The sequence below is a fragment of the Glycine soja genome, chromosome 9 (genome assembly GCF_004193775.1).
Source record: "Glycine soja cultivar W05 chromosome 9, ASM419377v2, whole genome shotgun sequence".
Classification (NCBI taxonomy): domain Eukaryota; kingdom Viridiplantae; phylum Streptophyta; class Magnoliopsida; order Fabales; family Fabaceae; genus Glycine; species Glycine soja.
In genome coordinates this window covers 45143303-45170732 of record NC_041010.1, presented here as the reverse complement: position 1 = coordinate 45170732, position 27430 = coordinate 45143303, and the positions used below count along the sequence as shown (strand labels likewise).

Below are 27430 nucleotides of genomic sequence, written 5' to 3'. Positions count from 1 at the left end.
TTCTTGCTCATGTTTTTTCATTAGTAATTATTAATAAATAAAAATTAATTAATAATTAGAACAACACGAGCCACACTCCTGACAGAAACGTTTGCTTTTGCTTGCATTTTCACGCCAACAATGACACGTCACTTCCCTGGTCATGGACGGGCCCACAAGGCCCATCAAATCGTAAGGCCCATTTCACAACCCAATTTGAGGGGATTGTTATCTTCACCTCTTGCTTTGCTGAGTTCATCCCCAAACCTTTTTAATGAAATTTTTTTAAACAAAAATATGCTTGACAGAAAAACGTCTCCATCGTGTATCAAAGAAAAGTAGTTTGTTGTTATATATTGTGAAATCTGACTTTTTTTTAATCATGGTATTGGTATAAATAGCCTAAAACGCAAAATGAATATTTCTCTCACAACATAATTTATTCAATATTAAAGATTAATCAGGATTCAAATCTTGTATTAATTATTTAAGAAACACAAACAATTGATATCACTTATATCAAACATATTTTAAAAAATAGATATTCGTTATGTATTTTGACAAAATCTTGTCTAGCTATACTACCAAAAAAGTATTATTTGGGGTGTAATTTGGTGTATATTTCAACCGTGTATAAATACTAAACACTTTTAGAAAAAACTAGTATGATACATGTGGGTATGCACAGGCGGAGAGCAAGTATGTATTATTTAAATTATTTATGTGAGTCATGATTGAAATATAATTTTATTTATAATTTGAATAAAAAAAACAGAGTTTAATATAAGTTCACAATAAAAATATTACATATTTATAGTTATAATGAAAATGTTATTAATTTAAAAACTTTATTCTTATATATCTTATATTATATATTAATTATATTCTTACAAATTCATACACATGAATTATTATCACTCATTTTCATTTTGTTAAACCCAACATATCTATTTCATCAAAAAAAATTATTCTTATTATAATATATATATATATATATATATATATATATATATATATATATATATATATATATATATATGATAAAAGCCAAAGAAAATAAATATAAAAAAGAGCCTATACTTTTATTTAAATAGAACTTAATAAAGTTGCTTTTAATAAAACAAATTATTTTATAAATATAAATATAATATATATATATATATATATATATATATATATATATATTAAAACAAATGTTTGAAATGAATTTATCAACATATTAAACTAATAAAAATAACTAAATTTTATATATATTTATTATATATTAAAACAATCGTCTAAAATAAATTTATTATATATATTTTCAAATTACTTCCTTGCCTCCCCTTTCCATTTTCCTCTAAACTTTTGCCGCCCAAAAGCTCCCATGTGGAGTTGTGAGTTTCAATGCTCATCCTTTTTTTTATGATATTAGGACGTCGAGTTGTTGCTGATATAAAGGCTTTGGCTGTTTTTGGTAAGTTTTTCGGAGTAAGAATCTTTCATTTCTTTCTTGCTTTAAGAAAAATGCATATATTCACATGTGGCCATATGTGTTTCGTACCATAGAACTAGCCATATTCCCTCTCATTATGGAATGTGAGCATTGACAGCAGGCTTGCAAAGAAATCAGCATATAAAATATAAGACTCAGAGCACATTGTTATAGTATACAGCTATTCTCGCTCGTGGTTGAAATTTCACAATGGACGGTAAGCAATTGTTTGTGTCTTCCTTCTTTTTTTCCCAAATTGGTTATATATTTGATGTTTGTATGATAATTCAATTTAATTTAAAAAAATTTAATAGAAGATTATTGAATGGCTGGAAATAATACTGAGACTAGGAGATTTGATTAATCGAGATTTTGAAGCTGAATTTTCAATTGGTTTAGCTAGGGCCTCACTTCCAGGTATTTGAGGAATTCATTATATTGCTTTTACATTCCAAATGCAAAGCAATGACTATAATATTGATTTAGTATGTTAGTGATTTGGCCATTTTGCATCGACACTACTCTTTAGTTTTCTTTTATTAAGTGGAGATGGATCTAGTTAGTAGATATAACAGCTTAATAGTATTGTTGCTCTATGTTTAGTCTTGAAACTTCAAACGTGGTTGTGTTTGGTTTTGAAACTTCCCACTTTTGTCTGTAACAGTTGTTATAGAGTTGTGAATGAGGTTGTTGATTAGAAGTCTCCTTCAGTGTGAATTTGACTTGTGAATGAAATTTGTGTCCTATTAAATTCGTAAAATCAATTGTTTCCCTAATTCATATGCTATTTTAGAACTATGAGTGTTAAGTTCATAGATAAAGAAAAAATTGAATAATAATCAACAAAATTAATTCTGAGCCACTGTGACTCCAATGTTTCCATTCATTACCCTTTTTTTAGATCTGTTTGTCCGCTGTTCATTTCGAGTTTTGCTGGATTGAGAAAGATAGATAGTCAAGTTTTTTTTTTTCTCTCATAGTGTAGAAGCCTAAGCAAATCCCAATAAGATATCAAATCAAGTATCAAAAATAAAATACCAAAAACATAAATAAGGATCAAAGATAAACGAACTACAACAATTCATTACTTTTGTTTTGTGACAAAGTTAATGTTATTGAAAGAACGAATATGCTTTAACGCTGAATGTTATGGTCCAATACCAATGTTATTAAAATAATATTTTGTTTCAATGATTCTATTTTTACTTCATGATGATAAATAAAGTCAATATACAAAAACTAAACCAAAAATAGAGTATGTGGTAGAAACTAACCAAAAAACAGAGCAAGTTTACCTGTTGGAAGGGCAAACCATAATTAGTTCATTCAACTTGTCTTGGTGGCTGAATTTATTGGTAGCGTAACTTTGATAAAAAAAAAAGGTAGAGATTCAAAATGACACCATTCTCTGTTTTGCTGGATTTTTTTTTCTAATACAACACTCTTGTTGCACTTCATGCATGATGCATAACACCATCCATGATTCTCCACGATTATTCTTCCGATAGTGCCAATAGTAACACAATTTGTTACCTATTCAACCATGTAATTATAATAGTCGTTGGCTAGATCAATTAATCATGTCAAATTAAGCAATGGAGAATACATATAATAGAGTACCGTGGTAATGTCATTGATTTCAGAGAGACTCTTCACCTCTGCTTTATAAAAGAATTTTTCTTTCTTTGAATATTGTGATGATCCAGAAGATTGTGACAGACTACAATCTTTTTGTGAAGAGCTTTGCGTTAGAACCCCAATAGGCAAGCTAACACAAAGTAGGATAAACACATATTCATGATAACTACATGCAAAGAAAAGATAGCCCACAAAGTAACTAATCTTTCTTTAAATTATTGTATTTCAGGTAATGATTCATAAATCAACAACTTTGAGCTCTGCCATGTGTTAGTTATTGTAATTAGGTAAACTCTTGTCAATTTAATAATAAGAAATAAGTTAAAAAATTAAGTAAAAGAAAAAATATGACCAAGCCACCATTTTAATATAAAAAAAACAAATCAAAAGTGCAAAACCTTGCGCCTCTTTGATGCGAGCGTGTCTTAACATAATAACTAGTGTCTCCATACCATCAGTCTCTTCCAAATAATTAACCAATTGTAAACAAAGGTCATCCTAAAGAGTACAGGTAACAATTTGACCACTATGATCAAATAAAAAATTTAATTTTGTAAATCTCATACTAAGCACGTAAAGGATAATAAATAGATAGAGATATTTTTTGTACCTTAGATCTTTCATTTTAATTTTGTCAATTTCCATGTCTTTAACCCCTCTTTTCTTATAAGGACATGAATCTTGTCAATCTGCGAGAACAAAAATCATAGTCCAAAGGTAATAATCCGAAAACAAATTATTATAACACCATACAATATCTATTAACAACATAAGAAAGTTAAATAAGACAACATTTTCATCCATGATAATCATTTCAGCTTGTTCAGATTTATCTTTAGTTTCAACAAACCACATGTTTATGATTCTAATGGCAAGCTTCAAGGTATCATTTGTGTTATCGATGTCCCTTATGAAATCCCTACAACGTGCCATGCCTGGAGAAAATAAATAAAAAATAATCAACAACTAATAACAATCATCTATCTGGCACAATCTGGCAAGATGATAAAACACAAAATCAGCTCGTAAATTAGTCTTTTGTGCAATACCAAAACATATACAAAAAATGCTCACCTTTTGTTTTGTAACTATTTTTTTTGCAGAAAACCAAAATCACCTTTCCCACCCAAAGCACGATCACCAAATGCAAAACGTATCTAAACAGAGAAGTGAAACCAATCATGTACATCAATCAAAAGAAAAAGAGAGAGAAAAATATCTAAGGAAATGAGAGAGGAAAAATCTAAAACTATGTATTAATCTATTTTTTATCAAAATCCAGAGGTTAGGGCAAAAAACCTGTTTTTACCACTAAATTTAGTGGTTGTTTCATTAAGTTTCTATATAATGTTGTGCATTAAAATTTTCAAGATTAAAAAATTATAAACGGTTGAAGATTATGCAGATCAAAGACATATGTAGGAAGAAGAATCTAGAAGATAAGAAAGTGAATTAACTGATCATGCAACCAGCGAAAAGCTACTACTGGTTCTGCTTCTTTAATGAAAGTTTTTGTATAATGTTGTCCATTAAAATTTTTAAGATTAAAAAATCATAAACAATTGAAGATTATGCAGATCAAAGAAGACATGTGTAGGAAGAAGAATCTAGAAGATAAGAAAGTAAACTAACTGATCATGCAACTAACAAAGAGCTACTGTTGTTTCTATTTCTTTACTGGGACTAATAAAACCCTCGATCCGCAAGAAGAAAATGGATGTGAATACCTAACTGAGCTAAGAGAGAAAATGCATAATAGAGAGGGTAAAATATCTAAGAAAATGAGAGGAAAAAAATGTAGAACCACACCAAATACTAGATATTGACATAGGAAAAATCTAGAACTATAGGAAGACACTCCTTGAATACTAGTGATATGTACTTTGAGTGCTACTTAGGATATAATATGAAAGGAATCAAGTGATGTGTACTTCCAGTACTGTACTATACATGATATGCACTTTCACTTTTCTTGAGAAAGAGGTAAGAAGATCAATAAGCCAAAAAGACAAAAAAACCAAAAAAGTTGACACGTGTCAAGTGAGGGCAGAAATATATTTTCATTCGTCTACAACTTTCATATATATTTAATAGATAATAGAAAAAAATTAATCAAACAATACTCGAAAAAAAACAAACGAATGCTGTGTCGATTAAAAATGTACTGTATTTTTTCCTGTTAGAAAAAAAAAGTGGAGTATTTTAAAGCAAAAAACATGCTAGTAGTTGAGCGACACATGCATGCATGCGGTGCAGTGAATGATCATTCAATTCAATAGTAGCAGTTACAGTATCATCATCATATCATAACGCAGACAAACTAACAAACCGACGTGCCTCGTAACCGTTCCTCTCCACCACCTTCCACGTGGCACCCACCTTCATCTTTTCTCACGCCTTCTCCTTTCCCTTCCCAATTAAAAAAAAAAAGCACTCTGAAAATCCCAACATCAACATCGCCATCGCCAACTCCAAACTCTTTTCATAAACTTCCCAAACAACACATCATTCATTCTCCCATGGCGGAAGCAAACACTCGTCACCACCGCGCAACCTCTTCTTCCAGTGACATCTCAGTCTATTTGGACGCCGACCACTCTTCTGTTCCCGCTGCTTCTTTCGGTAACCCCTTCCTCCTTTCGTTTCTCGAGATCGCGTGTTATTATTTTTATACTATATATGGTACGATATGATATGATGATGCAATTGGATAAATGTGGAATGATATTACTTGATAGTGTAGAATAAGAATGGAAAAAAAAATAATTCATGTGGTTATGTGGATTGGTTTCGTGTTTGGATTGTTCTTACGCAGGTCCTATTGACAGGAATCCATCATCCTCTACGCCGCCGCCGTCGTCGTCGCGGAACGCCGCCGCTGCACCGGCTAATCAAGTTAACGATAAGAACGCTGCTGCTGCTGTTGCTAAAGTTGTTGGTAGGAGCAAGGGAAGCAGTGCAATGGCGCTTGCCAAGTTCCTTGACGAGAAAGTTCCCTTCAGGGAAAAGGTTTCACCAAAATCACTGTGTTGTATATCTATATATATATATATATTCTTCGAATTTTATGCAATTGAGAACTCGCAGTAGGAATGTTGTTGTTGTTGGAAAGTTAGGTTTATGCATCTATTAACTTGGACAGTAGCATGCTGAAGTGTAATTTTATAGGTTTTTTTTTTTTGTTTTTAGTCCTTGTAAGAAATTTCTTTGAGCTTTTTATTCTTGCAATGTTTGCAATCACTTGCTTTGGTTACCAGCGCAACTTGTCATTAAAAGAAATTAATATGTTTTACATCCATGCTAGTATGGTGGCTTTCTTTGTTTTTAATTTTTGTTAGATATAGCGGGTTTCAGGCTGCTGTAATGATGAAGACCAAAATAAGTGCTGATGAATTTGTTGTATTCTTAAAAATGTGCGTGATTGAAAGTACCTTGATGAGAAAGTTACCTTCAAGAAAAAGGTTTGACTAGATCACCTAGTCGTATTCTTAAAGTTCTATGTGATTGAAAACTCTCCATTTTTGTTGTTGTTGGGAAGTTAGATTTATGCATCAATCAAATTGGAGGGTCTTAACAGTGGCATGCTAAGTGCAGTTTTGTGTTAAATGGGGTCTCAGTTGTACATATATCTATACATATGTAGGTTGCTTAGTATGCCAACAATCATTCTGTATGCCTTGCATCACCTGATGCTACTTCGGATGATTTCTATGACTTCAAAATATTTAATTTAATGTTCCTAAATTCTCTGCAAGTATTTTTTTTAATCCTTGAAAACGGTTTGCAAATGTGGTAGATGCAATGGATAAAACAGGCTTCCATACTTAAGGATGACGGTACAGTTGAAATTAAAGTTCCAGGAGCAGGAAGTAATATTGAGCATGATGTTAAATGCAATGAATCTCATGATGAAATTTACAATGCAATACACAGTCAGGATATTCAGCCTATTGAGTCACTTCAAATCGTAATGCTTATAGTTGGCACACGGGGAGATGTCCAGCCATTTGTTGCCATGGGGAAGCGTCTTCAGGTGTTTTGTATTCCTGGTCTCTGAATTATTTGTTTTATACAATGAATATAGGAGTATATAATAGAATATGAAAATATTTGGTGTATAATTTTATTGCAGACTCTCTATAGAGGATAGAAGAATGCGTTGCACATCATTACTTTTTTTTTAGCTTTGGGATATAATTAGGGTTTGAAATGTTTAATTTTACTCTCGCAACATCTCAGAATAATAGAAATTATGTTATTAGTTCTTTGTGCTGAGGTTATATATTCAAGGTTTCAAATTGTGGTTAGGCTTGCAGTGTTTTAGAGTGATACAGAGTGATGAAGTCTGCAATTTTAAACCTAGCTTATATTAATGGCAGGTGCTTTTCAGAAACATTTAAAACCATGATATTCTGGACACATTTTATCAGTCTTGATCACTCCCTGATGCAGTCTTGATATTTAAAACAATTTATTTATAGTGAGCCCCATGATGCAGTCTCGATATTTCTTTATTTTTTAAATCATTTTCATTCTCTCCTCCTTTATAAGCATAGTTTTTTTAACTTAACTACTTAAGTTAATTTTAATCCTATGTAATGCAACCTAATTGAGGCTGGTGTCTTTTGCAGGAAGATGGCCACAGGGTTAGGCTAGCTACTCATAAAAACTTTGAAGATTTTGTCATGAATGCAGGCTTGGAATTTTACCCTTTGGGTGGAGATCCCAAAGTTCTCGCTGGTTGTAAGTGTTCCTTGTCTTATCTAGAACATGATCTTTCTAGATCCAACTTGCGTTAATGACATCACCTGGTAATGATCAGTGACCACTGGAACTATCTTTTATTAGTAGCTTGACCCAGCAGTCTAACTTGAACTGCAGATAGTAGGACTCCATTTGTAATTTTCTTTATAAATCAAATCAAACATAATTAATTAGATGAAATATACAGTCTGCTTAACCAGTGAGCTAGGTCTCATGGCACCCCATCCCTCCTTAAAAAGAAATGTCATTTATGCTGTAGATATTTGTCAAAGAGGCATTCCCAAAAAATTTATTTAAAAGGAAATGAAGATATCTATAACTTGAATAGAAGGTAAATGGAAGAATTAATGTAAAATCAAGAAATCAGATTTACTCCTCAGAATGAATGATATAGTTTTGCACATATGCAGGTGAGGGGATGCTAGTACCAGTTTTTAAATATAAATATTTGTAGGCTTCTGATGAATAGTGTTTCTTCTCTGTTCATGCTTTCAAACTATTTATATACATGATTTCTTCAGATATGGTCAAGAATAAAGGCTTCTTGCCATCGGGGCCTTCAGAAATACATATACAAAGATATCAAATCAAGGATATTATTAATAGTTTGCTCAATGCATGCGACAGTCGTTACCCAGAGTCTAATGCCCCATTTCAAGCAGAAGCGATAATTGCCAATCCTCCAGCATATGGTTAGATTTTACTTAAATTTAGTTTTCCTTTCAATTTCATCATGTTATGCCTCATAATAATTATAAATAACATTGAAAGAGAAGTCTTTTTTCATTGTAATTAGAATGTAATTCAAATATTTTATCAAGAAATAAGAGATTCCATAGTAAAAAAAAGTTCAACATCAAACTTGATGTCCCTTAAACTTTAAGGATTTGTATCCTCTGAAGTGCTTGGTATGTACAGAATGGTAATCTAACAATTCATTATAACTGTGCCTATATTTTATCTGTTAATCCACCAATAGTTATTAATTCAACACTTCATAGAATAAAAGTATGCCATTCATTTTAGAGGATCACAATCTAAAGTTTAAATTGTATTTGTCATTAGAAATCAAAAATCAATGAGAAAGAGAAAATGAGAAAAAGCTTAAGAGAGAAAATCAGGAAACTTTTTTTTCCTGAAAATATCAACTGAAAGAACTAACTGAATCATACGGGTTCTGTTACATTTACTCTGACTACTTAACAGATAAGCACAATTAGACTGACAAGATCAGCATATTGGAACTGAGTATTACCCTAACATTTTCTAATTGTAGTTTGGGTAGACCCTAGGAAAAAATAAATATAGAAACATTTCTGGAAGTTTTTTTTTCTTTTTCTAGTGTGGTTTGGCAGCTTGTGATACTGATGAACACCTTACAAGGAAGCCTCTCTAGAGTGGCTTTTTAGTTGGTGTCAGTTTCCCACATCAGGGTCTTGTGAGACCATAAAGAGCAAGGTTTCTGGAGCTTTATGTTGATTGAGTTCGAAAGTATTAAATTTGAAGAGTGGGCCAAGTCAAAGGCATAGCGTGCAAGAGTGTATTGGCAGCAGCAATTTTCAGGTTTTATTGATTTGTTATTCTAGGGAAATTTGATGGCTAAACAGCTAGATTAGCTATGGTTTTGAGGATTACATCATTTCATTTGATTCTTATACTGAAAAGGGTGCACTAGTTCAGCAAAGAAATGGGAAATAAACTTATGGGACTCTTTAGTGGTTGTGAAAAGTGACTCATGTCAGAGAGGGGAAGAACAATATCCTAGTTTTCTCAAGCTGACATACATGATTTAACACATTTTAGACTGAACAAGAATTTCCTCCTTTATGTTACTAAGTCCCAAAACATGGAAACTACTGATAGCAAATAGAAATAAATTTCACTGCAGAGGAATAGAAATGACTACAAGTCTAGAAAACTATCTGTGGGATTATTTGCAGCTATTATGTATTACTAAGAAATATTTTATGTTCTTTTAACATATATGAACTTATGCAGGGCATACTCATGTAGCTGAATATCTAAATGTTCCACTTCACATATTCTTCACAATGCCATGGACGTAAGTCTTGTTTCGAGATATGGGCTAATCCTGCCCTTAATTATCTATATTTCTATTGAGTTTTGTCCTATGTGTATCAAGCTTTGACTTGGGAATTAGGATAGCTCTCAGTATTGCATAAAGAACAGATAAGTAGATAAATTATAGGATATTTTTTATACTTTGATTTTGCATGATGATGTTTTACTATATTTGCAGGCCTACTAGTGAATTTCCTCATCCTCTTTCCCATGTTAAGCAACCAATTGGCTACAGAGTGAGTTCTACAGTCTCTGTTAATCTGAAATTAGTCTATCTATTAAGAGGAATGTTAGTGACACTCTCTAACACAGTCTCTATGTTTGACTGAAATTAATTGGAAATCACCAATTTTGGTGGGTTCCACACTAAATCAAGAGAGAGAGAGAGACATTAAATGAGAAGTGTGACCCACCAAAGTTCATGATTTCCCATAAAGAGTGTAGCTAGCATTCTTCATCTATTAATTTCCCTTAAGATGTCTAAGTTATTGTTTTGCTTTGTGTTTTGTCTTTTGAGTCATTCAGCTCTCATATCAAATAGTTGATGCTTTAATCTGGCTTGGAATGCGAGACTTGATAAATGAGTTTAGGAAGAAAAAGCTGAAGCTAAAGCCTATTACTTATCTAAGTGGATCTTACACTCACCCTTTTGATGTGCCCCATGGTTATATATGGAGCCCTCACTTGGTCCCTAAACCAAAAGGTAGATGTGTATTTATAGTGTGCTCTCACATTGTAGTCCTTGCTTTTCCATTACTGATATACCACTATAGTTGTATGCAATTGTTATTACAATATGTAGGGTTGATGCATACTGCTACAGTGCCACATAATCATTATCATCTCTCATCAGCATCTCTTTCCTTTCCAGTTTTTTCTCTCTCTTCCTGACCTGGGTTTTCCTGGACTCTAGTTGTTTTTTGAAGGATGTTGTGACAATCTAATTGTGTTTTACTTGATCTGCAGACTGGGGACCTAAGATTGATGTCGTTGGATTTTGTTTCCTTGACCTTGCTTCAAATTATGTACCACCAAAATCGCTAGTAGATTGGCTTGAAGAGGGAGAAAAACCTATTTATGTTGGATTTGGTAGCCTTGTGAGTTTCTACGTTCATGTGTTTAGGTCATCTGATTACCCTTTGATGAATCTGCAGAATACACTATCTAAATATAACTTTTCCAAGTATGTGAGACTCAGTGGTTTGTTCCATACTCAGACATTGAATCAAATGTGCCTTACCTTTTGATATTTAATTTTGTTTTGAAAGTTGTCTATGAGAAGGAAACTTGAGGCATCATTTTTTTCAGAGTTGTTCCAAGAAGAGCCCATAACTTCATATTAGTTGTTCCAAACTAACTCCACTTAACGCACGCTCTAGAAGTGAAAATAAAGACTTCCATTTCCTGTATTTGCCAAAAGCAGAGAAATGAAACTGTGGAGAAACAAACCTCTATTTTTATTGAGCTATAATTCTGCATTTGATTGCATTAATCATCAAAATAGATGTGTGCCATTATTAAACTCTGCAACCTCTATTCTAATGTAATTTTTTGGTTGGAGTATGGAACAGCCTTTACAAGAACCAGAGAAAATAACACGAATTATAATTCAAGCACTGGAAGAAACAGGGCAGAGAGGTGTCATCAACAAAGGCTGGGGTGGTCTTGGGTCTTGTGAGTCATGATTTCTACTTTAAACATGCCGTTGGTATACTATTTTTTTTTGCTTTGATTGTGAAACATGTAGTAATTTTTGTTTCTCAGTGGCAGAACAAAACAAATCTGTGTATTTATTGGACAACTGTCCACATGATTGGCTGTTTCCCCGATGCACTGCAGTGGTACCTGCTAAATTTTTCTCAGTAGAAATACTATTTTTTTTTTTATTTAAATTGAATTTTGCTTTGAAAGTTGCAAATCTCAGGTACATCATGGGGGTGCCGGAACAACTGCCGCGGGTCTTAGAGCTGAAGTAATGTATCGTGAATTTTGAAAATTTGAAACTTTATTGTTATATGCATCTCACAATATGATCATACATATTCTACATTTTTTTAGTGTCCGACAACTATTGTACCATTCTTTGGGGACCAGCCATTTTGGGGAGATCGGGTGCATGCTAGAGGAGTAGGTCCTGCACCCATCCCGGTGGATGAGTTTACATTTGATAGGCTGGTTGATGCCATACGCCTTATGCTGAAACCAGAGGTAATACTTAACTGTGACTACGGATCATAGCAGTTAGTATTATGAACGTAGTATATAAAATATGTTCCGTTTATACATTTTAAAAAATATTTAATACCATAATTAAACAGGAAAAAGCATTTTTAATAGTTTATGCTTATCAAACTTCCATTTATTTACTGGTATGAAGTCTGAGATTAACAACTGGAAGTGGTCTTAACGACTTTAGTTTCAGTTAGTTATTTGTAATTGTGGTAATAGGTGCTGTGCATTCATTTGCCAACACTTTTTCATTGTCATCCTGGAAGGTTTTTCGTTTGTTTTTTTACTCTTGCTGATATATGCAGGTGAAAAAGCGTGCTGTTGAACTTGCTAATGCCATGAAAAATGAAGATGGGGTGCTAGGAGCGGTTAAAGCCTTCTATAAACATTATCCGCCCGAAAAATCAAAGTTCGATGACGCCAAGTCCAAGCAATTAGCCTCCACAGCCGAACCCAAACCAGTTCATAAATATTTCTCTATACGAGGATGCTTTGGTTGCTCTAAATCTTCTGGATATAAATAGCTTTCTTCATGCATCGACCATAAAAAAAATGCATACAAAAAAAAGCTGTCTTCATACAGCATACTTGTCCATGTAACCATGTTCGTTCTTTTGGTCTAATTCTGATATATCAGCAATTGTGAAAAGTAAATTGCCCCGGTGATTTTGTTGAGTTTGAGCTTCACCAGAAGCATTTCTGAAGGTTCCAGTATGGTCCAATTTACTGTCAAGAGCTTGCTACTTTACTTTTTTTCTTCTTTTAGTGTAAGGTTTGTATGATAATACCCCTCAACATTAACCAGTGTTTTGTAGAATATAACTAATCATCTTCTTTGCAATATTTTATAGACAAGAAGTGTGCAAACTTGTTGGGTTCATTAGATACACATCATATCGTTGAATTGGAAACATAAGTTATAATAAATCCTTTGACAAAGTCTTTAAGTTTTACAAATAAAATTTTTAACATATCTATTATCTGTGGATCATAGTATTCAAATAATAACTCCCCCCCAAATCCAAATGATTAAACTAACGTACATACTACAATTTTTTAGTAGCTATTTCATTAACAGTGAGTAGAAAATCAAAATTATTTTGTGCAGCCTCTTCTCATATGTATTTAAAGTTGTATTTATATATTTATAATTTGTGTATTTCAACCTTTTCAATAAGAACTGTAAAGGCGTGAAGGATTTGAAGTTTAGTTCTCTTCCTTGCGAAAGGAGCGGGGTTGGGGGGATTGTTGGGGACATCAAGCCTCACCTTACTACATATTTCACAGAAGCAGCTAAAAGAATGTAAAGAATACTACTTTTTTTCCCCCTTTGCACTCATTGTATGGTTTATGATTTGTTTATACACCAGCAATTAGGACTGAGCCTGGTAAATTTCTCCTTTCTGACTTACTTCATCCTGATCAGAAAGGCTTATGGATGGATCCACTTCCATAGTTGACATCTGTAATGAGGGCACAATAGGAGGTTTTATTCTGTGTGTTACAGTCATCTTCAACCCTTGTGTTGTATGAATTGTAGCTCCAGTGGTCATCTCAACCTATGAGAAACAATGATTCAGTCAGATTCTAGTAACGTCATGGCAAGCCAAGTTGCAAACCAATAAATGGGGATGCGTAGTTCATTCTAATATCATGTTTGATCATCGTTAACCTAAAACTTTATTAAGAAATGTTCAGGCAATCTTTAAGAACATCGTTCTGGAGCTTCAAGGTTTTGCTAAAAAATTTAAAACAATATCCTCAGACTTCATCAACGCTTGAAAATATAACAACAAACTAATAAACTTACTGGAGGAGCTCCAACTGCTATTTGAAAGTTGAACCGTCTCATAAGCATTGCAAGTGCTACTACCGTCTTTACAATAAGCATCACAGAAGCATACAAACATAAATAATCATTAGTATGAAGTTTGCTCATTGTAAGTCTAAAGAAAACTGAATCCACTCGTAATTATAAGATTCTCCTACTTGATCATCGGCAAATATCATATAACCAAAATATTTAACAACATAGCAATGAACATTACCTCGTATGAAGCAAACAAATCACCTACACATTTCCGTGGTCCGCCACCAAACGGAAGATATCTGAAAGAAAGAGAATAATAGCATTACTTGCTTGTAAATTACATTAAAAGATAAACTCTTGGTCTAATGTAAGACAGCATCCCCCTTAACATGAGAGGATAGAAGTCATACAAATAGATTAAATCTAAACAATATACTTGAAGTTTTGATTTGTCTCATTAGGACTTGGTCCATCTAATGCCCATCTTTCAGGTTTAAACTTGTCAGCATCATCCCATAGTTTTGGACTGCGATGCAGGTTCCATACAGATATAAAGATATCTTCACCTCTGCAAATAATTAATGATACAAAAATCACCATGGATCAGAAAGGAAGATGTATTGAGAGAAAACAATTATACTATATCTCTTGAGGATTCCCTAAATTACACTGAAATCTTCATCAGAAAAGTTTGCCTTTGGTTTTTCACCTGTAGAGAAGCCTGTATAGCTTAATACGTGTGTGGATAAATTTTAAAAGAGTTTAGCTATGAAAATTGAAAATAGGGAGGTCAGTTTTTTCTCAAGTTGAAGTGATTTAATCAAATCTTTAGGAGGTTAGTGTAATTTACTCTATAACCAGGAGCTTTGAGTTTACAGTTGTGATTAATGCTAAAAGAAAATTGAAGATGAAACAAAAAGAGTAAGACTTTTAAACAAGACAAGAAAATTGGCAAAACTATTAACCAGTCAATCAAGACCAAATTTTTATTGTAATTACCTCTTTATAGGGTACTCTCCAAGAACATCATCCTCAAGAGAGCGGCGAATTAACACAGGTGGTTGTGGGTAAAGCCTCAATGACTAACAATTGAATATATTTATAAAAGTCAATTAGTAGCGCTATAGAGTATCGAGATGAAACATCATGAGAAGTGTGCCATCTTTATACCTCATTGATCACTCTGGTTGTATATTTGAGTTTCTTCATGTCTTCAATAGTTGGATATCGATCTCCAAGTACAGAGTCAACCTATGAAAAATCATGTATTATTAGATTCTTCTGATCTGGAAACCCAATATGATATTTGATACTAGGTTGAAAGTTAAGGGCCTGTTTGGTTTCAAAAAATGTCTTTGTTTGCACTTTTAATTACAAAAATGCACCCTATCTTCAGTTTGTTTTCTGTTTTCAAATATTTGAATATGAATCAGTAAAACAACTTTTTATTGTTTTTACTGTTTTCTACACAAATCTTTGAAAACAAACAACAAAGTGACATTACCATAATTAAAAGTGAAATAGAAATCACTTTCTCAAATGAAACAGTTCCTAAGAATCTCATGAAACCTCTTCTTGGAGCTTGGACACAACTCTAGGCTCCTGCAGGGAACAAAAAAGGAGAAGAAAAAATTCTTGTATTAGTCATTACAGCATTATAAATTGATTATTCACTTTACTGACTACAAACAAACAATTTTTAAGTGTATTCATCTCAATCCGGGGTTGATGAGAAGAAATAACTGCAATGTTCTATTGAACCGTAGCCACGTCTTTATTACCTTGGATAGAAGATAAAAGGTCCAAGTTAAAACAGCAGCTGATGTTTCATGTCCAGCAATGAGCATAGTCATTAAGTCATCACGAAGTTGCTTACTTGACACCTACAAAGAGTCACTATTTCATACTTTGCAGTCATCCAGTTTTTTTATTAAATAAAATCATTTGAGATACGGCTAACATACATCATCTCCTGATGCCAACAAGAAGTGTAGAATACTTGGATCTTTTTCATTCATGTACTCCTCATGAAACTGTAACTCTTCTTCATCCACCATTTTCTGAAAATGATAATGGAAAAATATATCAAACAAAGAAGAGTTATGATGAATCACAGAACTGTATTTTGATGTAAGACTGGCCAAGAGCAATAATATACAAGCACATCCATATTCTGGGTAAACTACCAAAGATTCCAATCTATGCTCTAAACATCTAAACCATAGAAGTTTTCCTAACTAACTCATGAACAGAAATGAAAGAATAATCAGATGTCAAGTGCTTCAATTTGGATGAAACTTGAATAATGGAAAATAGAAGAACAAACATGTGATTCATTTTTAATGATGGTCATGTTAATCACCAAGTGATTCCTCGGAATTTGACTAGTGCTAACAGTTTAGGAATCAAGCTCTAGTACCAAACTTTAGAATAGAAGATAGTACCAAAGATCGTGAAAAGATTTTATTATGATGAACATAAATTTATAATCATAGGAGGTGCAAGAATGTAGACAGCATATCAATATTTACAAGTGCCTTTCTGCAGTGGCATCACATATTGCATACCATCTTATGTGAACCTATTTTGAGAATACAAGCCTGTGTTCCACGAATGACAAAATTACCTTGCATATTGCTATCAAATCATCAAGAGTATCATTGATGAATTTGAGAGCTGCATTAACCTTCCTTAGACGTGGTGATATGTCTTTCCATATTGGGATCTCCCAGACTGGAATTGGAGCAACACTTCGATCTTCTGCTTCTCTCAGTACAGTATAAACAGCCTGATATAATTAAATTAAGTGCAACAATATGAAGCTTGTACATAAATAACTTCCTTGGTATGAGCCAATTGTAAACTGAAACTGTGGACTTAGTAAAATACACAAGGATAAGGGAATATTCCAAAAACTATACCTCAACTATACCAGTGTCATTTGATAAACTATCAAAATCATAATTGAATACTGCCTTGCCAATGATGTCCAAGGTCAATCGAGAGAAAAGTGATTCCATCTCAACATCTTCTCCATCAGATGCAGCAGCATCTAGCTTCTGGCAGAGCCTATCTGAAGCTTGTCCGAAAAGGCCAATCATAGCTGCTACATACTATAAACACAATTGGGAAATGAAATCAAAAACAAGATAGAGATGCTGTGGCAGAGATTTAAGCAAAAGTGAGAATGATGTAGTAAGTAGTAACAAACATCTCTCAAAACCATAAAATGAATATATCAAAATATGATGCTCTATGCTGACTATGCATATCATGTCATAAATGCCATTCTCCAACTTAAGAAGGGAACCCTTTAAATCATGACTTTAGCAGCCAAGAAATCTATCTAGGATATGATTCAAAGTGACTATAAATAAATCAGTCCAAGAACACTAGAATACCTTCTGGTGCAGTGCTGGAACTATGGCACGACGTCTAACTCGCCATATTTCACCATCGGCTGGGATGAGCCCTTTCCCCATTACAAAGTCTAGGATCTCAGCCAAGATACCCTGCACATGAAGAAGTACTAAAAATAACATGCAAGTACAATGTACAAAAGAAGGCCAAGAACAGAAAAGCAATTGTACAGCAGCAGTCATTGTTGAATGCTGAGTTGATTACCTTTGAATAAGACTTTGAATTGTCTCTCAATATGTGTTTTGCAATAGAGGGATCTGATACTATTAGAAAGGACTGCAAGACAACCAAGAGCAAAACTCAGTTATCCCCTATACGGTGCCCTTCTGTTCATTGATAAAGTTTGGGGTTAAGGGAGTTTCTCCCTTTTCCAATGCCATGGAAAACCATAAACATAAGATCAAGCAAGTCAAAGTGTCAAACCCCATTGGTATCACACAAGGTTTTAAAAAAGGGTCTACAACCGCAATTTCGACCTCAACATCAAGGTTCATGGGGTCTCCATAACCACAAGGTGACTGCAATTGTGGCCACATCGACCCCATTTGCTTGCTATTTCCCTCAATATCAAGGAACATAATGAAGCCACGACCGCAATTTAAAACCTTGCTATCCCACATAAGGCATTGTTTCCAAAGAGAAATAAACTACATTTCAGCTGAACAACAAATAAGAAAAACAGAACTAACCTTTGGTCCAAAGGTCAACCTAAAAATCCCACCATATGTGAGGTAAAGTTCATACAAGGGAATGAAGAAGGCCACACTTCGAATAGCTTTGATTGACCCTTTTGCCTCAGGAATTTTGGGTTGCAAGCCACCCCCTTCAACCCAACCAGACAAAAACTCCAGAACTTCATTGGGCACCCCCACCTTTGCCAAGCCCTCCATTATTGAAAGTAAACTATATCAAACCCAACAGAAAACCAAACAAATAAATAAACAAAAACCACTCTTTCACTATACCCAATTCAAATTACTCACCACACTAGAGTTAGACCGAAATTGAAGACACATGGGGATGCTAATAACCACCCCATAATAGTATTAACACAAAAGTGAAGAAAAATTCCTACGAAAAAATAAAATTTTGAAACTTTTAAAGGGTTTTTTTTATGCATACACAGATTTCTGCCTCACGGTGAATTCCCCTGAGGCAATCTTAGCAGACAATGCAGCTCGTCGTTTGTCTTCGAGAATGCGCTCCACTTGTTTTACATCTTCATCATCCACCGAATTCGGGTCTCTGTCATTCGAAGATGAACATGTAATCACAGAGGAACAAGACCCTCTCTGTGTTGTTATGGAACATGGAAAACAAGAAGAAGAAGAAGTGAATTTGAGTCCGTTAATGGAAATCTGTTTGGCATGGAAGCGTTGAGTGGAGATTGAAAGAGGAGGAGGAGCACGAAGAAGAGCAACGTGGGAAGCCATGGATGGCACAAGAAAGTGTTGCTGAAGGAGCAGTGGACAACAGATAAGTGTATAAGTATAAGTGGTTAATGCACTAACGCAACATAACACAACACTTGATACTGTGTCTGTGTTACCGTGTGTAAGCTTCTTTTCTCCGTGGAATCTTGAGTAACCAACGATGAACAACTTGATTAGATGCTATTTCCGGACTCTTGTTTTGTTCTTTATCTTCATTTTTTCCCCGTCAATAACTATGGTTTTTTTTTCGTACGAGAGTAAGTCTACACATGACAAGAAAATTCGTGGTTACTTGTCCGAATTCGTTCCGACTTTGACAGATAATATCCAAGTTGACTAGGTATAGGTTGGGTATGAGTTTTCCCGATAATCAAAAGTCGGATACGGATGACTAGATTCGTCCTGAACCCGAACCCACCACTTAAAATCTTTAAAAAAATTTCATAATTTAATCAAAAGGCATAAAATTTTTATTACTAGTTAATTTTATTTTAGAATTTTTACATAATTTAATATTATTTTTTTAACAATTTTTGTAGACACATATGCTATAATAAATTTATAGATATATAAGTGGTTAAAAATAAATGTTTAACAATCAATTTATTTTTTCTAAAATCAAATTTTTAATACTTTTTTACAAAAAATATTATTTTTCTAATTTGAATTGGGTAAGGGATTGGGGAGACAATACCCAAACCCGCTCCGCCCCTCATATATATTATCAATCCGTGTGAGACTTACCGACATGGATCACTAAGAGAGTTATGGATTATCAATCCCTAAGTTCCATATGAATTGGCGGGACTTATAAGTTACGACTTTCGTGTTATTAGCACATTCTAACCAACTAAATTAATAGGTCAATTATTTTAAAAAATAATTAGTGTCAATATATATACTACTAAAATTTCTAATGTATATTTAATACACATATAAGTTTACATAATAAATTTTGTAACAATTAATCTTGATCTAATAATGTATTTTTTTACATATATAATTTTTTATTAAATCTATATGTAAACTTATGTTTAAAATTTATATATCAAAAAAATATTATTAGATCAAAATTAATTGTTACAAAATTTATTATGTAAATTTATATGTGTATTAAATATACATTAAAAAATTTAGTGTTATATATATCAAAGTTAATTATTTTTTAATATAATGCAAAAGTTATATGTTTAAAACATGATTTGAGTCTTAAATATGTAGTTACATTAAATATTTAGAGAAATTTTTTTGTCACCCATAATGATCTTAATTAATTCAAACAGAATTGACTCTAATGGAGGGTATCTATGGTCTAAACAAAAAAAAAATTAATGTAACTTGATTTATGTTGAAAGTCATGTTAAATTCAACTATGAAAGTGATTTGTCAAACATGTACGCACAACTTTCTATGAAACTTAAGCCTAAGTTTAGTTGGCCAAATGTCAAACCAGATACATCTTAAGTGTTGGATCAAGTTTATTACTTGAAATATTAGTACTTTGACAAGTTAGTCAATGAAAATAGTGGATATCATGATTCAAATAGGATTAACATTATATTCTTATAAGAGAATAAAAAAACTATTTGATAAAGTATAATGAAATACAATAAAAGTGAATTGAGATAAAAGTTTTAAATTAAAATACATGGTAAAAGCGCATCATCTCGTTTTACTATTCATTTCACTTATTTTTAACTAATTTTCACTACAAACAAATGGGGGATAAATGGGTTGGAAAAAGAGTTAAGGAGATAAATACTACATGTTCGGGAAGTTAGAAGAAAATTAGTTGAAAGTTGAAAAATTAGCTGGAAGTTAAAAAGATACTCAATATCTTTTAAGCTAACTTATTAAATCATAAGTGTTCAATAAAACTAGTTGTTGAAATAGCTAAAAAATGTAAAATGACACACATAACATATTTTTTTAAAAAAAAGTAATAAGAAAATTACATAAATACTTTAAAGATAAAAATAAATAAAATATAAAAAAATTAGAAATTAGAAGTTAGTGTTTCAAAAATGATATTTCAAGTAACATTTCAAAAAATGCTCAAAGTTACTAAAAATATTAAAAATTATTAAAAAAACATGTTTACCGAATAATTAAACAAGTTTTTCAATTAATAAAAAAAGATAAAAACTAACGGTCAGATATATCATTTATCTTTTACAAAGATGGATTGAAATGTACCAAAGTAAAAAGAAAAAAAAAAGGCCTTCTTGCATATGATTTTTATTGACTTAAAAAAAAGCTTATAAGGAAGTGTCAAAAGAAATACGGTGAATTAATAATAAGAATCTATATTTATGTAGTGAAAAAACAAGAATCTATATTTATAAATAACAATTCAGTTTAGGATTCCTTTAAAAAAAATCAGTTTAAGATTTTCTCACCTTTTAATGAGAGAAATCATCCACCTGGTGAAATATGTAAGAGAAGACAAAGAATAAAAGATTAAGAAAATAACATTTTTGTCATTAAAATAGAAAATAAAGAAGGAAAAGGAACAAATCTTTGAAAATAAAACAACATTTTCCCAATTAAAAGGAAAATAAAAAATAAAAATATTTTCTCTAACCAAATACAGTAATTTCTTAATTTTCTAAATAAAAATACTAAATATTAAAATTTAACATTCCCTATTTAACTTTTTCCTAAAAACTTAAAAGCATTCTCTATCAAACATTGCCTGAATGCCTGAAAGGGTTTTGTAGGGTATGGATTAAAACTGAATCTTATTATTAAAAGTGCATTTACATATAATCGTCCACGTTCTTGTGGAGTGAGTGTAATGGATTTGCGTTAAGAGGGATTGGTCCCTGTGATTCTTTCACGGATATCGTGAAGGTGACATGATTGTTGATCACTATTGCATTTCATTTTCGGATTCTTCCCTTTGATGTCGTCTAGTATTGCTATAGTTTTTCTTGGGGCCCTTTAATTTGCCTCTCATGTGCACCAAAATGAAATATAATCCATTACTTTTATGAGTTTAATTTTTATGTATTAATGTTAAATTTTTATACTGTTAATGAGTAAAAATTATATGGTAAATATGACTTTGACGGTATTTTTTTAAGTTACGGTAATTATTGTTACTTAATATATAAATTTATTATACCTAATAATTTGTGATAATAATTTATGATTGAATAATAAATTATATTATAAAAATTATTTATAGTACGTGCGAGTCTATATTTACGTTATATTTATTTAACTGTTGTTATAGGCTTATAGCCTGTTCATTTTGATTGTCAGGCATAACATTATAAACTCCTTCCCTCCCCTCACACCCCGTGTTCTCTATGAATTTTCTTTTAATCTATCATTTTAGATATCTTTAATTATAACTTAAATTTTAGTATTTTTAAATAGAAATGACCAATTATTATTTATTATAAATCTAAAATATAATTTATTTGCTCAAAAATATTTATTTATTATAGATTTTAATCAATCCTACGCCATTATTAGTAATATATATATCTTACAGGACAATATTGTTATATTATTTAATAATGTAATATTTTATATTTTAAATCAAAATTGATTTTAAATATATATCATTATTAGCGCGGTAATAAACTTTTCATATGTCAAAAACCAAATATTATTAAATTTAATTAATTAATTATTGAAATTTCACTTTAAGATTAAGAAATAGATTAAAACAAAGTAAAAAAATATAAAAACAAATATTATCACTCTAATGTACTTTAACAAATAGACATTTTTCAAGACAGAGAACAAGAGAATGAAATGCTTAAATATTTATTGATATAATTGAAACAAAATGAGTTTTTGTTGCAAATCAATGGCACATGGGAAGAGAGACATATCGATCTTCTCCATATTTGATGTCATGCATAACAAAATGATATTAGTATATAAAAAAAATTAAGGTGCCTAAATGGGTACCCATGAAATATGATGGAGGTGGCAAATATGATTAAGTGGTGCTTAAATCAGTTCTTTGAGTTCATGTTCTGCTTCACTGTCTCTGCATTATCTTTGACGTATTCAGCTGATTCTTTAGTCTTTCCTACGACATTGTCTGCAGCTCTATTGGCTGTGTTCTTAGTGGATTCCCATGCCTCTTGCATTGTCTGCTTTGCTTTATCAGCCATGTTTTGAGCACTTGCTGACATCTGACCAGCCATCTTATTTGTCTTGTTAGCCATCTCGTTTTTCTTGTTAGCCACCTATTTAAATATTAAAGATCAATCATAATAACATTTAATGATACGATACATATATGAATTAACTTTTTAGTATAAGTGTGAAACATTTAACAAATTAAGTTTTAGTATTGTAGTGTATTCCTTCTTTCAATTTGACTTTATTTTTTTTCAACCACATTATCATAATGCAAAATATTCATCCACTTTGCCGATGAGTGAAAAATTTGACTAATTAATTTTATTGAAATTTATATTTTTTATTATTATTTTTATATGCACAATTGAACTCAAGAGTGAAGAACTTATTCAAGAAATTCGAGTTTAGTTTCACCCTCATCAATCACTTGTTGATTAATTAGACTTTCATTGATTTAATGATACCCTATAAATATTTTCTAGCGCTACCCATATATAAGGGTGACCATGAATTAATATATTGTCAGTGGTAATATTACATGTTCCGCTGTGGAGTAAGCCTTGTCTTGAGCTTCGTTCAAACTGTTAATGACTGTTTCACTAGCTCCTTGTGTGGTGCCTTCAGCAGTTGCTGGGCCTTCTCTAGGAACCTACAAATTAAGATAGTAGAATTGTTCAATACAAAAGATTTTGGAAAGAATAATATATAAGCTGGAAAATATAATAATATTAGACTATAAGTAATATTCAACTTTCTTTTCCCATTTTCTTCCTCAAATTAATTAACCACACACACATATAGCGCGCGCACATATGTATATATAAACACACAAAATTGAATTATTTAATTACTTGGATAGGTCTAGGGGTAGCAGCTGCGAAAACCCTAGGATTCCAGGCACGAGACCTAGCAATTCTTGCTCCTGCATGGCCAAACTTAGGGAGGGATGTGACTAGGGTGAAGCTTGCCATTGTCTTGTCTCTTGAAATTAGTTTCTTTCTTTTCTTTGTCAGGGAATTGTATAAGATTTTGTTGTATTGCAAATCATTATGAATGTGTATATATAGTGCTCCTCGCGGTTAGTTCGGGTGACAAGAGTAATTCACGCCCACTAGTGGTAGAAAAAGAGACTCATGATCAATGGTCTTAAAGACCCAGTCTTATAGCCAGGACAGTTAATTAATTAGCTACTTGTAAGGAAAATACATTACCAAAAAGACAAACTTTTTTCTTTTACTTCTTGGAAAAAAAAGAAGTAAAATCAACTAGTTCGTATATATTTTTGTATGGCGTGACTGCTGGCGGTATAATATATTAATTTAACGGTAGGATTAATTAATTTATTTTGTATTGCCTCGACAATTTTTCATGCAATTGGTTTTGCACCAAATGGACATGTTATATAGCTAGTAGTAACCTTTGGGTGCTTATGAATCACTCAAAATCGTGAAAAAGATAAAGGTGGATATATAGCTAGTAGTTAACAGATAAGATTAAATGCCATGTAAAGTGTGGTGTTTATGGATTTCTCAAAATCGAATAGTTGTTCCCAATTGTCCATAAATTAACACAAACCTTTTTAATATATTTTTTTCTTTCTCATTCACGATTTTTAAAATTTTTTCTTAGAAGTCATCCTTTTTAACACTTTGAAGTCAAACATGTTTAATTTTAGATTTTTTAAGTTGTGATCACATAAAAGACGTATCCTTTTGATTATATAGGACATAGTATTAATTATTTCATTTAAACTATTCTCAACTATCTAGCCTCAAACATGCATGATATTTGGAGCTCTCTCATTCCTATATTTTGATTTATTTGTGTCTCTCCTTTCATCATTATCACCCGAGATGTTACAATCCTTATCAATCTTTTTGAGGAATTAATGTTTGATACGACTTGCTTTGAAATATGGGCAAATGGTATACATTCACTTTCACCATTCTAAGAATTCATGTTAGAATGCCCTAATAGACATGGGTCAATTGGTTCAACATAGATGTGGCTCCAATTTGGGAACAATTAAGAAGAATCAATTTAATGCAGAAAAGCAATGTGGAAGCTTTAGGAAAATCCGCACAAGGTGGAGAGAACTGGTGACGCAAGTCCAACCACATGATTTAAACTTCTCTAAACTATATTTGTTCATACTTATTCTTAGGTACATTGGAGAGTCCTTGTGTTAGGTTGGGGCCTCATATGGAAACTAGCTTCATCGATTTGATCACAACGAGAAAGGATTGAGGGCAACAATGAAGACATGAAATTTATCAGTAAATAATGAAGATGATGGCTTTAAGAAAAGTTTGGCACCTAAGAAAAAGGTATGAGAAGTAATATATTTACAAAGCTAAAGATCTTCCCAAGACAACAATATTCAAGTACCAAAGACTTATGCACCTATACATGTTCAAACTATAATTAAGTAATTAGTAATTACTACTCTTCAGAATCGTCACAAAATTACCTAACCAACCAGCAACCATGATCTAATATGGGTTGCTCTTTGGATCTTTCATTAATGTTACAAGTGGGCTTTGTTAGACTTTAGACAATCATTAGTTTTACAAGTGAGTCTAATTGAACTTAATCAAACATCATTGTAACATTTCATATTGTATTTTTAAGATTGTATTCTTATTCTTATTTATTATTTATAATATATGTTAAATATTTATTATATTTTTAGGTTTATTTTGTACCAAAAATATTACAGATCTATTATATTTATAATCTTAATTACGTAAAATATTTTATCCTATATTTTAGTCCTTCTAATTTGAAATTGCATCACCTTTTGGTCCTCAAAGTGGTTTAAATAGATTTTTTTAACCATTATTAATGTGCCAACATGTAAAAGTGTCTTTATTTTAATAAATAATAACATATTAAATTGCACCACCGTTAGTTTTTTTAAAAAAATGTAAAAACATAAAATTAATTATAAACAAATTGCATCCTAAATAATTTTGTGATTATTATGTTATTATTTATATTTTAAATTATATTAAATATTCATAATATTTACAATAATAATAATGTTAATAATAAAATATTAGCAAAATATCAAAGTAGCGACTATGATTATGGCACTGTTTTTTTTTTTCAGATTTCATTTTTCTATAATAGAGACTTCTATTATAGAAATTTCGATTCTACAATAAAATTGGATTCGATACTAAACATAAAATAAATATCTATATAGATAGATAATTTGAAACAAAATCAATTTAAATATATTACATAATAAACAATTGGTATTTAGCCACCGAAATTTACTCTGTCGTTGTTTTTCCCATTGTTAACTCTTTCAAAGATGGAAAAATAGTTGGTTGCTGAGAAAATAATGTAAACCAGTTTGCGACTGAAATAGTGACTATCGTTTAACCACCGAAAGTTTTGATGTCAAGAGTAGTCGTTCTTAAGTGCAAATGATGTTTTTTCATTCTGAGTGGCTAAACCGGCCGTGATTTGTAACTACAAATTTTCTGTCGCTAATTTTGATGACTAATCCAAAATTTTATGCTCATGTTCTTGAAATCGGTCTAATATAATTAGCAACTCATGAACTTGCCTGGGACAACCCTAATATGACTTGCCAATTCTCACATATGGATGTTCTTGCGTATTCTATTGAAGACTTTGAAGCATTTGTGGTGAAGAGGTTAATTGCTAATGGAAAGTCGGCATTCAAGAGGGCTTTCTAGTTATAGGTTATGGTAATACCTGCCAAGGTGTACACAAGAAGAAAAAACCTGACGAATAAAATGCACAAAATTGTGAAAATAAAGATATACAACGTGACATTAAGCCAAAAAATGTTCTAGGATGAGATAACTTTTTTTTTATCTTTACACTTCAAAAGATTACTCTTTAATTATCAATTAGAAAACAACCTTATAATGCATAAAAAAGGATACAAAACATTTCAGGTAAAATTACAATTTGAATATCCGAAGTCTAATTTTGTTTCAATCTTTAATTTTGTATATATTTATTTCTTTTTTTAGCTCAATTATACCCTAAATCTAACATTATTTAAGATACTATCAAGAAAAAATTTAATTAATTGAAATATAAAAAAATAAAGATATATAAAATTAACAATTGGACTAAAATTGTAAATTTTTTAAAATATAAAACTAAAATTGTAAAAAATAATAAAAGATTAAAATTGCAGATGATGAAATAAAAGAGGACCAAAATTGTAATTTATCCAGCTTAATTTTTTCATATCAAACATTATCCGCTGGCTTAAGCTTGGTTCTATCTTTTAATTTTTGTTGATTTAGATGATGTGTGGATTTGAGTTCAAGATAGTGATGATTAATTATGTCTTTACTATGATTGTTAGGTGTCTAAAATGAATAATAAAGCAGGGATGAGTTGGCTACAAAGGAGCATATTACAACAGGGCGTATGGACTGATAATTGCTTGATTTGTGTGCTTATATGTATTTAACTACATCAGGTAATCGCGAGAAGTTGGAT

General features: G+C 31.7%; 3 protein-coding genes across 5 annotated transcripts; 1 reads left to right on the top strand and 2 right to left on the bottom strand.

Annotated features, from left to right (window-relative positions):
• Nucleotides 1–5405: 5405 nt before the first annotated feature.
• On the top strand, nt 5406–13046 carry LOC114425180 (sterol 3-beta-glucosyltransferase UGT80A2-like). Of its 3 annotated transcripts, none has more exons than XM_028391976.1 (14): nt 5423–5713; nt 5907–6100; nt 6888–7124; nt 7723–7834; nt 8377–8547; nt 9854–9917; nt 10116–10173; nt 10463–10640; nt 10904–11034; nt 11509–11611; nt 11702–11778; nt 11862–11909; nt 11996–12145; nt 12472–13046. In XM_028391976.1, the coding sequence occupies exons 1-14, from the start codon at nt 5611–5613 to the stop codon at nt 12688–12690; spliced, it is 1845 nt and encodes a 614-aa protein (XP_028247777.1). In that variant the 5' UTR covers nt 5423–5610; the 3' UTR covers nt 12691–13046. The 3 variants fall into 3 exon arrangements, with proteins under 3 accessions (XP_028247779.1, XP_028247777.1, XP_028247778.1); XM_028391977.1 differs by having other exon boundaries at nt 5569–5713; nt 5920–6100; XM_028391978.1 differs by lacking the exon at nt 12472–13046 and having other exon boundaries at nt 5406–5713; nt 11849–11909; nt 11996–12136.
• A 238-nt stretch (nt 13047–13284) lies between these two features.
• On the bottom strand, nt 13285–19004 carry LOC114425179 (protein LUTEIN DEFICIENT 5, chloroplastic-like). Its single transcript, XM_028391975.1, has 15 exons — nt 18519–19004; nt 18086–18299; nt 17601–17672; nt 17378–17488; nt 16898–17089; nt 16603–16764; nt 15941–16036; nt 15758–15859; nt 15546–15578; nt 15147–15227; nt 14976–15058; nt 14413–14544; nt 14215–14275; nt 13977–14042; nt 13285–13725 (listed from the first exon to the last, which is right to left on the bottom strand). Exons 1-15 carry the CDS (start codon nt 18827–18829, stop codon nt 13540–13542), a joined length of 1902 nt encoding a protein of 633 aa, XP_028247776.1. The 5' UTR covers nt 18830–19004; the 3' UTR covers nt 13285–13539.
• A 3585-nt stretch (nt 19005–22589) lies between these two features.
• LOC114366831 (uncharacterized protein At4g13230-like) lies at nt 22590–23944 on the bottom strand. Its single transcript, XM_028323837.1, has 3 exons — nt 23788–23944; nt 23475–23585; nt 22590–23040 (listed from the first exon to the last, which is right to left on the bottom strand). Exons 1-3 carry the CDS (start codon nt 23905–23907, stop codon nt 22804–22806), a joined length of 468 nt encoding a protein of 155 aa, XP_028179638.1. The 5' UTR covers nt 23908–23944; the 3' UTR covers nt 22590–22803.
• Between the last annotated feature and the right edge of the window lie 3486 nt (nt 23945–27430).